Source organism: Peromyscus californicus, unplaced genomic scaffold (assembly GCF_007827085.1).
Source record: "Peromyscus californicus insignis strain IS unplaced genomic scaffold, ASM782708v3 Scaffold_7__1_contigs__length_154581171, whole genome shotgun sequence".
NCBI classification, from domain to species: Eukaryota; Metazoa; Chordata; class Mammalia; order Rodentia; family Cricetidae; genus Peromyscus; species Peromyscus californicus.
Genome location: NW_026294595.1, coordinates 86531571 through 86544175, shown reverse-complemented (window position 1 = coordinate 86544175; position 12605 = coordinate 86531571). Strand labels below are relative to the sequence as shown.

General features: G+C 38.8%; 1 protein-coding gene across 1 annotated transcript; it reads right to left on the bottom strand.

Annotated features, from left to right (window-relative positions):
• Window positions 1-1336: 1336 nt before the first annotated feature.
• LOC128101522 (olfactory receptor 4F6-like) lies at window positions 1337-4361 on the bottom strand. Its single transcript, XM_052724736.1, has 2 exons — window positions 4341-4361; window positions 1337-2278 (listed from the first exon to the last, which is right to left on the bottom strand). Exons 1-2 carry the CDS (start codon window positions 4359-4361, stop codon window positions 1337-1339), a joined length of 963 nt encoding a protein of 320 aa, XP_052580696.1.
• Window positions 4362-12605: the final 8244 nt, after the last annotated feature.

Genomic DNA, 12605 nt, shown 5'->3' with positions numbered 1-12605 from the left:
AAGGTCCCATTAGCACTGTGAGCTTCTCTGGTCCGGTCTGTGCTGCTGGGAAGTCATCTAAAGCAATGGCTTCCCATGAAAATCATTCAGCATAGTTTTATGTTTAGTGAACAGTTCTTCACACTAAAATTTGTTTTTTCATAAAAAATTGATGCAGTTTCAGTCTTACTGGTCTTTGAGGAAGTCAGATTAGCAAATAAATGGTTGACAAGCAAGACACTGAAGGGGCAGAAAATAAATCATCAGAATAGTAAGAAAGAAAATAGATGAAGTAGAAACTACAGACTACAATCCACAGCTCCAGAGAAGCCAGGTAACAAGGAGGACCCTAAGAGGGACCCATGGATCACCCTGGGAAGGGGAAATAGATGAGATCTCCTGAGTAAACTGGGGGTGTGAGGGGCAATGGAGGGCAGGGGATGGGGGATGGGAGCTTGGGGAAATAGGATGGTTGAGTTTGGACAGGGGCTGAGTGGGAGAGCAATGAGGGAGTTATCTTGATAGAGGGAGACATTATGGGGATAGGGTAGAAACTTGGTGCGAGGAAAGTTCCCAAGAATCCACAGGGATGACCCCAGCTTAAACTACCAGCAGTAGTGGAGGGGATACCTGAGCTGGCCTACCCTGGTGATCAGTGATCTGACTCCCCCAGGGGGAGTGAGAGGAGGGATAAGGGGGGATCTGTGGTTGGACTGCAGAATGAATAAAAAATTTCTTAAGAAAAAAAGAATTAAATTGAAAATACTCTCAAGATTGGAAATATAAATATGTAAAACTCACATACTTATTTTTGCAAGTAGATTCTTTAACATTTATCATTATTGCATTCATCAATAGAGCCACAGAATGGTAAGTCTACCACAAAAAGCAACATAACATCATTGGTGAGAAATGACATGCACCAAACTTAGTTTTTCAGTATGTATGATTTTTATTGACAGGTACTTTTATTTTATGTGTATGAGTGATTTGCCTGCAAGTATGTATGTGTACTACATGCATGTTGGTTCTAGCAGAGACCAGAAGAGAGGATTTGATTCATTTAAACTGGAATTATAGATAGTTGTGAGCATCTGTGTGTGGGTGCTGGGAACCGAACCTTGGTCCTATAAAAAACAATAAGTGTTCTGAACTACCAAGTCATCTCTCTAGCCCATCAAGTCTCTTCCAGAAACTATTTATTAGTTGGTATTTCATTTCAGTGTTTGGGTAAAGCAAGTAAGGGCATATCAAATTTTAGTACAGAAAACATTCTGAATAAATATAACATAGCAAATGCAGCAATATCCACCTGAAATTCTAGTATAATTTGTGTGCTTATATGTTTTCAATATATTTAAGAAATTTTATTGTAGTTAATAAACTGACTGCATAGTCTTCTCATTGCCACCTTCATATCTTTATTCCTAAGTGTATAAATTACTGGATTTAGAAAAGGAGTAATAACTGCATCAAAGAGGGCAAGAAATTTATCCAGATGTGATGTTGGAAATGGCCACATGTAGAAGAAGATTAGGGGTCCAAAGAACAAAACAACCACCATGACATGAGCTGACAGAGTGGAGAGGGCCTTGGCTAAACTCCCCAAAGATTTCTTTTGAACAGTCATCAAAATAAACATGTAAGAGATGATCAGAATTAAAAAGGAGGCTACAGAAATGAACCCACTGTTGGCAGTAACCATAAATTCCAGTGCATTGGTGTCCATACAAGCAAGTTTAATAAACCGAGGAAGGTCACAGAAAAAGCTGTCTAATTCATTAGAGCCACAGAAGGGTAAGTCTACCACAAAAAGCAACTGAGTCACTGAGTGGATGAAGCCAATAATCCAAGAAGCAACTAAAAATAGAATGCACTTTTGTGGACTCATGATGGTCAGGTAGTGAAGAGGCTTACATATGGCAACATATCGATCAAAAGCCATGCCTATGAGCAACACCATCTCAGTGCCTCCAACTGCATGGATGAAAAAGATCTGAGTGATACAGCCCCCAAAAGAGATGGTTTTGTGCCTTCTGAAAAGGTCGTAAATCATCTTGGGTGCCGTGGAGGAGCAAAATATCAAGTCAAGAAAGGAAAGATTGGCTAATAGGAAGTACATAGGGGACTGTAAATGGGGGTCTGAAGTTACAGTTAGCACAATGAGAAAATTTCCCAACAGACTTGCCACGTAGAACACACAGGAAAAGAGGAAGAGGAACAGCTGGATTGTCCATGAGTTGGAGAGTCCCAGGAAGACAAACTCAGACACCACAGAGTAGTTTGCTTCATGCATTGCCTTTGTTGGCTGTGACAACCCTCGTGCTGTCTGAAATAGGAGAGTAATGAGAAACTCTGATTAAGGACAAGCTGCATTCAATTGACAAAGTTACATGAAAGACTAACATGACTTTGTAGACAGTTTAAGTAAAATAGCAATTATTTGTCTACTGTGGAATTCTGAGAGCAGGAGAGATAATCTTCTCCAGGTAGGAATCCCCCAGTGGGTGATCCAATACCAAATGATCAGCCCTGCAAGTAACATTTTATGGACTGAGCAAGTTGTACTTATGTATTTTAGAATATATATGTATATCTGTAGAACAATGGAAGAAAAAGAAGCCACGAATTTGAAACAAAGCAAGTGTGGGGGAGGGAGATACACTGAGGGGATTAGAGAGAGGGAAGTGATGTAATTATTATAATTTCAAAATATAAAAAATTAAAACATGCTTACTCCATGTCAAATAATACAATTCTTATTCCTCTCATATATCTTTTTGTTCAAAATATACTAAGCTAATTAATTCTTTCATTTACTTGGGTAATGTATTTGTTATATTTTAATAATAAATTTTGTAAGCATAGCTTTCAGATGACTCTGAACTAAAGGCTTTTTGGATATTAAATGTGACATTCTTAAGTGACTGTGGTTTTCATAATTTGGAAATTCCTTAACATATATTAATATTACATTTAAGATCACACTAAATGCCTACATACACATTTCAGGCCTGGAGGTGGACATTTCTCTTATCTTTATATTCAGATAACAAGGAGACAAAAAAGGGCAGAGGATGCAGGTTTACAGCACTCACTGTGGTTTGGAGAAATTAAAAAAGCCATGGACACTCTGGAGCAGATTCCGTCTGATGCCCAGTGGAGGAAATAATGGAAAATATCAAATGAAAGAGACAACCAGAATGAGAGCCATGTGTCATGATCCCCACAAAGAAGTGAGAGCAAACGTGTCAACAGATGTGGTGAGGACCTGCCTCCTTGTAGGTAAAGACTCTTCAGTTCATTCACAACTAAATTAAATGCATGCCAAATATCAACACAATAGCCTTTTCTTATCAATTAGACAGGAGTTTAAATGTCATGGTTTAGTGATGGATGGAGAAGCAAGCATTCTCACACCTGATGGCAGAAAAATGATGTGGTTAAGTTTGAAATGCCTTCTGAGTTTTTACAAAGGTGTTTGCTTTGGTTCAGCACTTCTACCTCTAAGGTTCAAAACTGGTGAGTATATTCACATGTATATTCATGTGAGTAAGGTAGACAACGAAAGAATATTTTTTGTTATTTTGTTTAAAGCACTATTTTCAAGCTTAATGGCTTGAAAATGCCTCCAGTATGTGACACAGGATACTAGGTAAATAACTCATCTTCGAGTGTTGTTATTTTTAGTCTTTCAAGTTAGCAAAGGTGTAAAAGTGGATAAGTTACTATGTTTTGTAAAAATCTGGGAAGCAGGTGTGGACATTGTTGGTGGATTGTCCAGCTAGTCAATGTTCTATCTCTACTTAAATCTCAGTTCCCCAGGTTTCAAGTTTTCTATTTGTTTAGCAGAATGGCTCTACTTTAAAAGAGGGCAGAATTGGGGGTGAGGCTGATGCTAGGACAGAGGGTCACTCTCCTCAAACTGACAGTGGGGCCTGATATAAAAATGATAAAAAGATAGATATTAAGTCTACTTTATTCCAAAGAACAACTGTTAATGTCAAAATACTTTACATTGGTATGGATTTTGGTTTATTAATGCAAATTTAAGGTCAATTTTATTATACTATATATATTTATACTCTTGTTTAAGATATTATGTTTATGAAATTCTTGTTTCAGATATTATGTTTACGAATCTCACTTAAAAATGTAATGTGTAATTAAAAATACAGATTAATAGTCATCTACGTTAATCAAACTTATACTCATGTTAAGTTTTTTAAGTATACAAAGATATATTTCAATTAGATAGGCAATCTTCAAACACTTCAAAGACCTATAGGATATGGTATTTAAAATATTTTAAGAACTTATCTGGACAGTGGGACACATTTGCTCCTGGCAGCACCAATTACTTCAAAGAGGATGATGGGCATCGAAGAAACTCCGTATGGAGTTTCCTTACAATGTGGAAAAGGCTAGCCATTTGAGCAAGAAATTACTTTTGCCTGGACTGCTTGATAAACTGGACATGCAGAACCCATAGGAAGATGACTACTGAACTTCGCCAAAGCAAGGCGAGATGATCCTTCAGGTTCCTGCTTTGCAGAAGAAACTGCTGACATTCTGCAGGACACAGAGGAAAGAGACTGATGAACTTTGCTAATAGGTGGAATAGTCCTTCAAATTTCCTGCTTCACTGAAAAGTCTGCCAGAGACTCTAGGCCTGTAGGCTGAAGATGGATGCCCCGGTGTTGCAGAGGAACTTTGGGTGATTGTTTAGGCAGCCAGATGTCTCTGTCATTTCTAAAATTTTGGAAGTTGCTTACAATGCACTTCTTGTTTACTCAGGTAGTATTATATCTTCTGGGGTCTTTGATGGAGTTGAAGACTAGATAGTTATAGTTACAGTTTTCCTTAGTTATGATACAAGATAAATTAAATATGAAACTTAAGACTCACAAAGATAGGATAGATGATAGAGTATTTTCTTTAATTTTGTCAAATACAAATAGACTAAATATTGTAACTGTAATTCTTGCTTGTTAACTGTTTTGTTATATGTAATTTTACTATGTTAAAATTAAAACTTTCCTTTTTGATTAGCCAGAAAGGGGAAGTGCTATGGGATGTCGTTCTGTATGCTGTGAATATGTGTTGCCACTATTGGTTAATAAGGAAGCTCTTTTGGCCTCTGGTAAGGCAGGATAAGAGCCTGGCCTGAAATCCAAGAGAGATACAGAAAAAAGAAGGGTGGAGTTAGGGTAGATACAATCCAGCTGCCCAAGGAGGAACAAGATGCCAGCAGATTGGTAACTCCATGGCCACATGGCAATGCATAGATTAATAGAAATGGATTAATTTAAGATGAAAGAGCTGGCTAGCAAGAAGCCTGAGCCATAGACCAAACAGTTTGTAATTAATATTAAGCCTCTGAGTGATTATTTAATAAGCTGCTGTGGGCCGGGTGGGACACAGGGAAACTTCTTGTTACAATCTCTGACTCTTTCTGCCTGCTTTTGGGACTCTTTTCCTCCTATTGGGTTGCCTTGTCCAGTCTCCATATGAGGGCTTTCACCTTGTCTTATTGTATCTTGTTTTCTTGGGTTTGGTTGTTGTCTCTTGGAGGCCTACTCTCTTCTGAAGGGAAACTGAGGGGAAGAGGAGAGGAAGAAGGTGGGAGGAGTGGATGGTGTGTGTGTGGGAAACTCTGGTCAGGTGTATTGTTTGATAGAAGAATCTATTTTCAATAAAAAGGCAGCAAAGTTCGTCAGACTATGCTTCAGCAAAAATAGATTGAAGTCATATAGTTAACTGAATACAGTTTATTAATGAGGGAGGATTTGGACCTCAGTCCCACTGTCTTTGCAGTGTCCTAAATCTCAGACTGTGCTCATCACAGAGCAAAAGTCTCTGCTCACACTCCACTGCTAAGTGTAAAGTGTAAGAGAAGGACAAGCCTCAGAGACCTTCCAGAGGCGTGCATTCCCTCCTGTGCTCAGGGCAGCTTGTCCTTTCCTGAGTCAACATAAACAGGCAATGAACTTAAATCATGTGAAATTAACACTGATGGAGCAGGTTGATAATGCTGGTGTCTTTGTTAAAACCTCAAATCAACATCTGAAGCTGCTCAGGGAAAGACTGGCTATTCTTTACTTGGTAAACTTTTTTTTCTGAGTTATTTAAAAAGTTGAATTAAATTAGAGTTTCTGGATAGTGCTGAAAATTTCCTTCAAAGAGTTCCATATGATCACCACAAGCTTCTCCACTCTTTCTTCTTCCCGAGAGAGACAGAGAGAGCCCAGGACATCGGTCAGTGTCCTAGAAGTTGTGTGGAGAGGCCATTAGAGGTGCATGCTTCCACAGGAGTCCTCAGTGTTTTCAGGACAGACTGGAAGACTGCTGTCACCCAGTGATACTTTGCCAAGTGTCTGTGATGCTCTTTTGATTCTAAACTAAGGAAACAAAGGTCCAGGAAGGTCGAGGACTCTGCTTGAGTCACAGAGCAAATCGTTGCAAATCTGGAGCAAGCGTGTTTGCCTTTTGGCCTCATCAGTCCCAGATTTATTTATTATTTCATTCCACCCGTTTATTTTGCTCTGATTATTTTATAATTTGTGTCCTGTCTGTGGTCCAAGGAATCATAACACACCACTTGGACGACATTATAAGAAGAGAGGGTTTTGAAGGTTTCACTATATAGAAATAATAAATGTTTAGTCAATTGTTTGCTAATCATCCCAATTTGATAATACAATATGAGCATGTGACTTAACAGCTTATTGTATACCTACAAATATTGTATTTACAGTTAGAATTCAGCCCTTCAAACCATATATATGAATTCTAGTTTCTTTACTGTTGTCCAAAATTACTATTTTTTCTAAATGACTGTACTTTACCTCTTATTTATTTCTTTTGTGGGATGTACATGTAAGACTTCCTGTGGTGATATATTGTGTACCACAATAAACTTTTTCTACCATGCAGAACATCTCATGACTTTGTCCATTCCTCTGACTTGTACACTTTGATGGGTAATACGTTGCAGTTTCCACATTTAATTCTTTACTTCTTGTTGATTAGGCTTTTCCTCTGCTCTATGTGTTTCCACTTCAAATTCTGATTTTTCTCATAGACAGTTTCTATCAATGGAATAGACAGAGGTACAAGAAAGGGTTGGATAGGTAGATAAAAATGAGCAAAGTAAAATACATACATACATACATACATACATACATACATACATACATACATACACACATACACACACACACACAAGTATGAATCTCGGCATTTTGTGTGCTAAGTAGGGAAAATAATGAAAAGGCAGCTTCCATCCCTCTAACCTACCTGGATCAGTGTTGGAATGATCACGAGTTAGACAGCCCGAACCTGCCGAGCTCTAGGCTATGCCATGGTTTGGTATAAAAAGTCAAGTGTAATCCCTCCACAGAGGGAAAGGTGGCTAATTAGCAGCACGGGAAAGTCACTTCAGTGTTGCCATAGAACTCTGGGACTGCCATTCTGAGTACATTTGGCCAAGGGAATTGTTTCCTAGGACCACAGAAATTTGGCCAGAGCCAAAGGAAAATTGTGGTAATGGGTCAATCAAGGAGTAAGAAGGGAGAGTAGGGATTTTGTATTTGTGAATATTACATGCATTTACATTTTTTAAATCCATTTGGCCTATTGATTTTCTTATTTATAAGAAGAGACATTTCTTTTGAAAATATATACTTTCAAAAAGTGAAGAGTGATGTATCATTTCTGCGAGAAGGTAGGAATGGAGAGATAAAATGAGTAAATATCCTTTAATGCATACTGCATGATATAATCCATGTCCATGAGAAGAGTTGACCAAATTAGATGTGATAGGAGGTACAGCTGTCTGGTCAACTTTGAGTCAATTTGTTGCTGATTATGTGATATGGATTGAAAAAAACACAATTAGAATATCTCAAATTTAGGAACTCAAAGAGCTGGTGGATCAGGTAAAAGACAAATTATTTATAGTTTGACCAGTCCTAGAATAAGAGTTTTTTTCCCTTAAAAAATATCAACAGAGCCAAAAATTTATAGATAAAATTTGCTTCTTTACCTAAAAACCAGAGAATCAATGAAAGGGCCATTTGTAAATTATAATTACACAATATATCATTTTCCATTGGTGATTACTCAGTATCTAAATTAATAGCTTAGCTGTGCAGAAGTCTAAAACTCAGGTTCAGACGGTGGGTAGTTCTTCTGGTCTCAACTGAAATTCTTCAGAAGTACAGGCCATCTAGCCTATAGGTACCATCACTCACATGCCTTGAGTTTTAGATATCTCTAGTCTAGGCACTTCCTTGAAAATACTGTTTGGTCATGAGTCTTGCACAAGCTTTGTTAACTTCTGATTACGAGCAAGCAATAAAAGGAGAAAAATTCCAATCCCATTAGGGATTAGGGCAGTTTCAAACTGCCCTAAATTCTACAAATCAAGAAGCAAAACCTTTACTACACCCCATTGGTCAAATCAAGTTCAGGCACCAAGTCATCTTAAAGACTGGAGAAATAGACTCCACCCATTGGCAGGAAGAGTTACACAGATTTTTTCATCACTATAGATTTTGTGACTAACTATTCTGAGTTGTATTGATTAGCCAAGTCTCTGTTAGAATTAAGTTACATCTCTCCCTGACCCCTTTATCCCCTGAGAAATGGTCTCACTATGTAGCCTAAACTACCCTGAGCTTGTGATTCTCCTGTTGTAGCCTCCGGAGTTCTGGGTTACAAATTGGCATTCCATCATCTTGCTTGATGTGATATTTGCTCCCACTGCTCCGAGGTGGCATCACTACAACTTCTACTAAGGAATGTCAGTTGTCTTCCATGTTGCTTTTTTCTTAGATGCAATGTATTTGTAAAAAGTCTTTTAAATACTTTCTTTTCTCCTTGTTTATTAAGTTTTCTCTGTGTCCTCCTATGCCCAGGGGGTGTGTGTGTGCTCATGCTACAGCTTGCTTGTGTTCAGAGTTCAGAGGACAACCTGCAGGATTTGGGTCTCTCCACTGTTTCAGCTTGGGGTATTGGCCCCAGGTTGTTTAGCTTGGTGGCAATTGTCTCGCCATCTGCTAAACCATCCTACTGTCCCTTAAAATATCTTCTCAATGAGTTTACTACAAATAGGACTTGATTTGGTCACATGATCTTCTAGATTCTTTTGTGCCTTGTATTGAAGAGGCTTCTAACCCTCAAATAGATTTTAGGAACATAAAAGTAGAAACACAGCCTTGTTACTGAATTTGAAAGGATCCTCCTCAGCACTCTATCACAAGGAAATTCTCAACACCAGTGAATCAGTTTATGTGTACAAACATGGATGTTTTTACATCATATATGTAAATATATACACATATACATACACACACACTCTGATTAACTGAGGTGTTCACAGGATGGAAGTTTGGAAGATATATAGGAAAAGCCTTTTTGAATCTAAAGATAGCATCAGAGTAGGCCCTACTCTAAGCAACAAGGGTATCAAGAGAGTCATATATCTTAATTCCTGCTCAAATGTCCTACAGATTCAGCATGCTCTTTTACAGGCTGGAAATGGCAGAGCTATGATACAATGCAGATTGTGTAATGCCCCTGTTTTAGCTAAAATCTATGCATCAAAGTTTTCTTAAATGTTTTCATTAAAAAATACCAGTTTTAGGTGAATGAACATTTTTGTGTTAATACTTTGAATGTTTTTTTATGTTTCCAATGATATGACAGTAGTACTTATAGTTCAATGATGAAGAGTTTTATGACATGTTAATAAATGAAGATTTACCTTTACGAAATACTCTCCACTGTTACACGCTGATGAGACTCAATCACTTTTCCTCCTATGTAAAAATAATTTGAGGGCTGGAGAGATGGCTCAGAGGTTAAGAGCACTGGCTGCTTTTCCAGAGGACCTGAGTTCAATTCTCAGCAACCACATGGTGGTTCACAACCATCTGTAATGAGATCTGGTGCTTTTTTCTGGCCTGCAGTCATACATGCAGGCAGAACACTGTATGCATAATCAATCAATCAACCAACTAACCAATCAATCAATCTTAAAAAATAATTTGAGAAGGCTCTAAGTTTTATTCCTAAAACCCATGCCAGAGGTGATGGTTGGTTAGTGGTTCCCAAAACTACCTGTAACTCCAGCTTGAAAAGATCCAACGGTTTCTTCAGACCTTTTTGGGCACCTCAAAGCATGTAACATTCTCTCTCTCTTTCTCTCTCATCTCTGTCTGTCCTTCCTTTTCTCCCTCCTCATCTCTTTCTTCCCATATTTATTGCTTCATTACTCACAGTGTTGGGTTTTATATAGTCTATAGACAATTTCTTATCCTGTATTACTGAGACTGTACTTACCTCCTCCTGTTAACTCCCTAGTCCTCACTTAGACAATTTCTTATACTATATCATGCCTGTGACTGTATTCAGCCCCTCATTACTTCCCTAGTCCTCACACACTCTCTTCTCTTGCTAGTCTCCTTCCTTCCCACCAGGTTCTCTTCTACTTTGTGACATGAATTTATGTAGGGAATAATACGTAAAACTAAAGATTAAAAAAATTCAGCAAAGTGCCAATATTACTAAATGTACAGTAAATAACAATAAAAAGGGATTCAAAAACAGAAAGATAAAAAGATAAGAAAGAAATCAGGAGTGGGGAATGCCTTTAATCCCGGCACTCTGGAGGCAGAGGCAGGAGGATTTTGTGAGTTTGAGGTAAGCTAGATCTGTATAGTGAGTTCCAGAACACGCAGAGCTCCATAGGAAGACCGTGTCTCAAAAATCCAAAAAACAAATCAACCAAACAAGCAAGTAAGCAAGCAACAAAAAAAACCAAAATATAAGAATGAGGATGAACTGTTGGAGTGGTTTCTTTCTTGGCCCACAAAGATTGGATACTGCCAGTTATAAACTTACACACACATATACACATTTGCATATACACAAAGCATGCACAAGTATACACACATGTATGTACACACACATTTGCATATAAGCACATACACAAAAACACACATGAATGCTTACACACACCCCCCCCACAGATCCAGCAAACACACATGCAAATAGGTGTACACAGACATACTGACACACACATGTCCACATACATGCACGCACATATACACCAGCATACTCACACATGCATACACCTATGCATACACACATGTACTCACATAGACATGTGTGCATATATGCACACACATGTATGATCTTCCACACATGCACAAATTCACACAGACACACTTGCACACATAGGCACCCATGTATACACATAGATGCTTACACACATGTAAATTGATTTATGTGTATATAAAGAATGTTATCACTTGAAAATGAGAGAAAACGCATATTTGTCTTTTGTTCTTCTTTGTCTGACTTTTTGTTTAATATCATGATGCCCAGTTACATCCATTTCCCATTAAATTACATAATTTTTTATTTATTATTATTATTTATTAGTGTTTGAGATTATTTATTGTGTTTTCAAGGGTGTAGTTAACCTCTTTGGGTTGGAGTTTTCCTTCTAGCACCTTCTGTAGGGCTGAGTTTTTGAATAGATATTGCTTAAATTTGACTTTACCATAGAATATCTTGTTTTCTCCATCTATGGTGAGTGAAAGTTTTGCTGGGTATAGTAGTCTGGGCTGGCATCTATGGTTTCTTAGAGTCTGAAAGATACCTGTCCAGGTCCTTCTGGGTTTCAGAGTCTCTGTTGAGAAGTCAGGTGTAATTCTTTTTTTTTTTTATTTAATTTTTTTTATTTTTATTTTGCAATACAATTCAGCTCTACATATCAGCCACGGATTCCCTTGTTCTCCCCCCCCTGCCCCCCTCACCTTCCCCCCAGCCCACCCCCCATTCCCACCTCCTCCAGGGCAAAGCCTCCCCCGAGGACTGAGATCAACCTGGTAGACTCAGTCCAGGTAGGTCCAGTTCCCTCCTCCCAGGCCGAGTCAAGTGATCCTGCATAGGCCCCAGGTTTCAAACAGCCCACTCATGCAATGAGCACAGGACCCGGTCCCACTGCCTGGATGCCTCCCAAACAGATCAAGCCAATCAACTGTCTCACCCATTCAGAGTGCCTGATCCAGTTGGTGACCCCTCAGCCATTGGTTCATAGCTCATGTGTTTCCATTCATTTGGCTATTTGTCCCTGTGCTTTATCCAACCTTGATCTCAACAATTCTCACTCATATAAACCCTCCTCATTCTCGCTAATTGGACTCCCAGAGATCGACCCAGGGCCTAGCCATGGATCTCTGCATCTAGATCCCTCAGTAGTTGAATGGGGTTTCTAGCACGACAATTAGGGTATTTGGCCATCCCATCACCAGAGTAGGTCAGTTCGGGCTGTCTCTCAACCATTGCCAGCAGTCTGTTGTGGGGGTATCTTTGTGGATTTCTGTGGGCCTCTCTAGCACTTTGCTTCTTCCTGTTCTCATGTGGTTTTCATTTACCATGGTCTCCTATTCCTTGTTCTCCCTCTCTGTTGTTGATCCAGCTGGGATCTCCCGCTCCCCCAAGCTCTCTTTCCCTCGACCCTCGCCCTTCACTTCCCCCACTCATGTCCAGGCTGTTCATGGATAAACAAAATGTGGTACATATACACATTGGAATACTACTCAGCAGAGAAA

Bases quoted from the DNA above. Each gene is read 5' to 3' on its own strand.
- LOC128101522 (XM_052724736.1), bottom strand. From the start codon at position 4,361: ATGCCCATCATCCTCTTTGAA. The intron at 2,279-4,340 runs GTAATTGGTGCT...CAGCCAACAAAG, and splicing joins TGCCCATCATCCTCTTTGAA to GCAATGCATGAAGCAAACTA.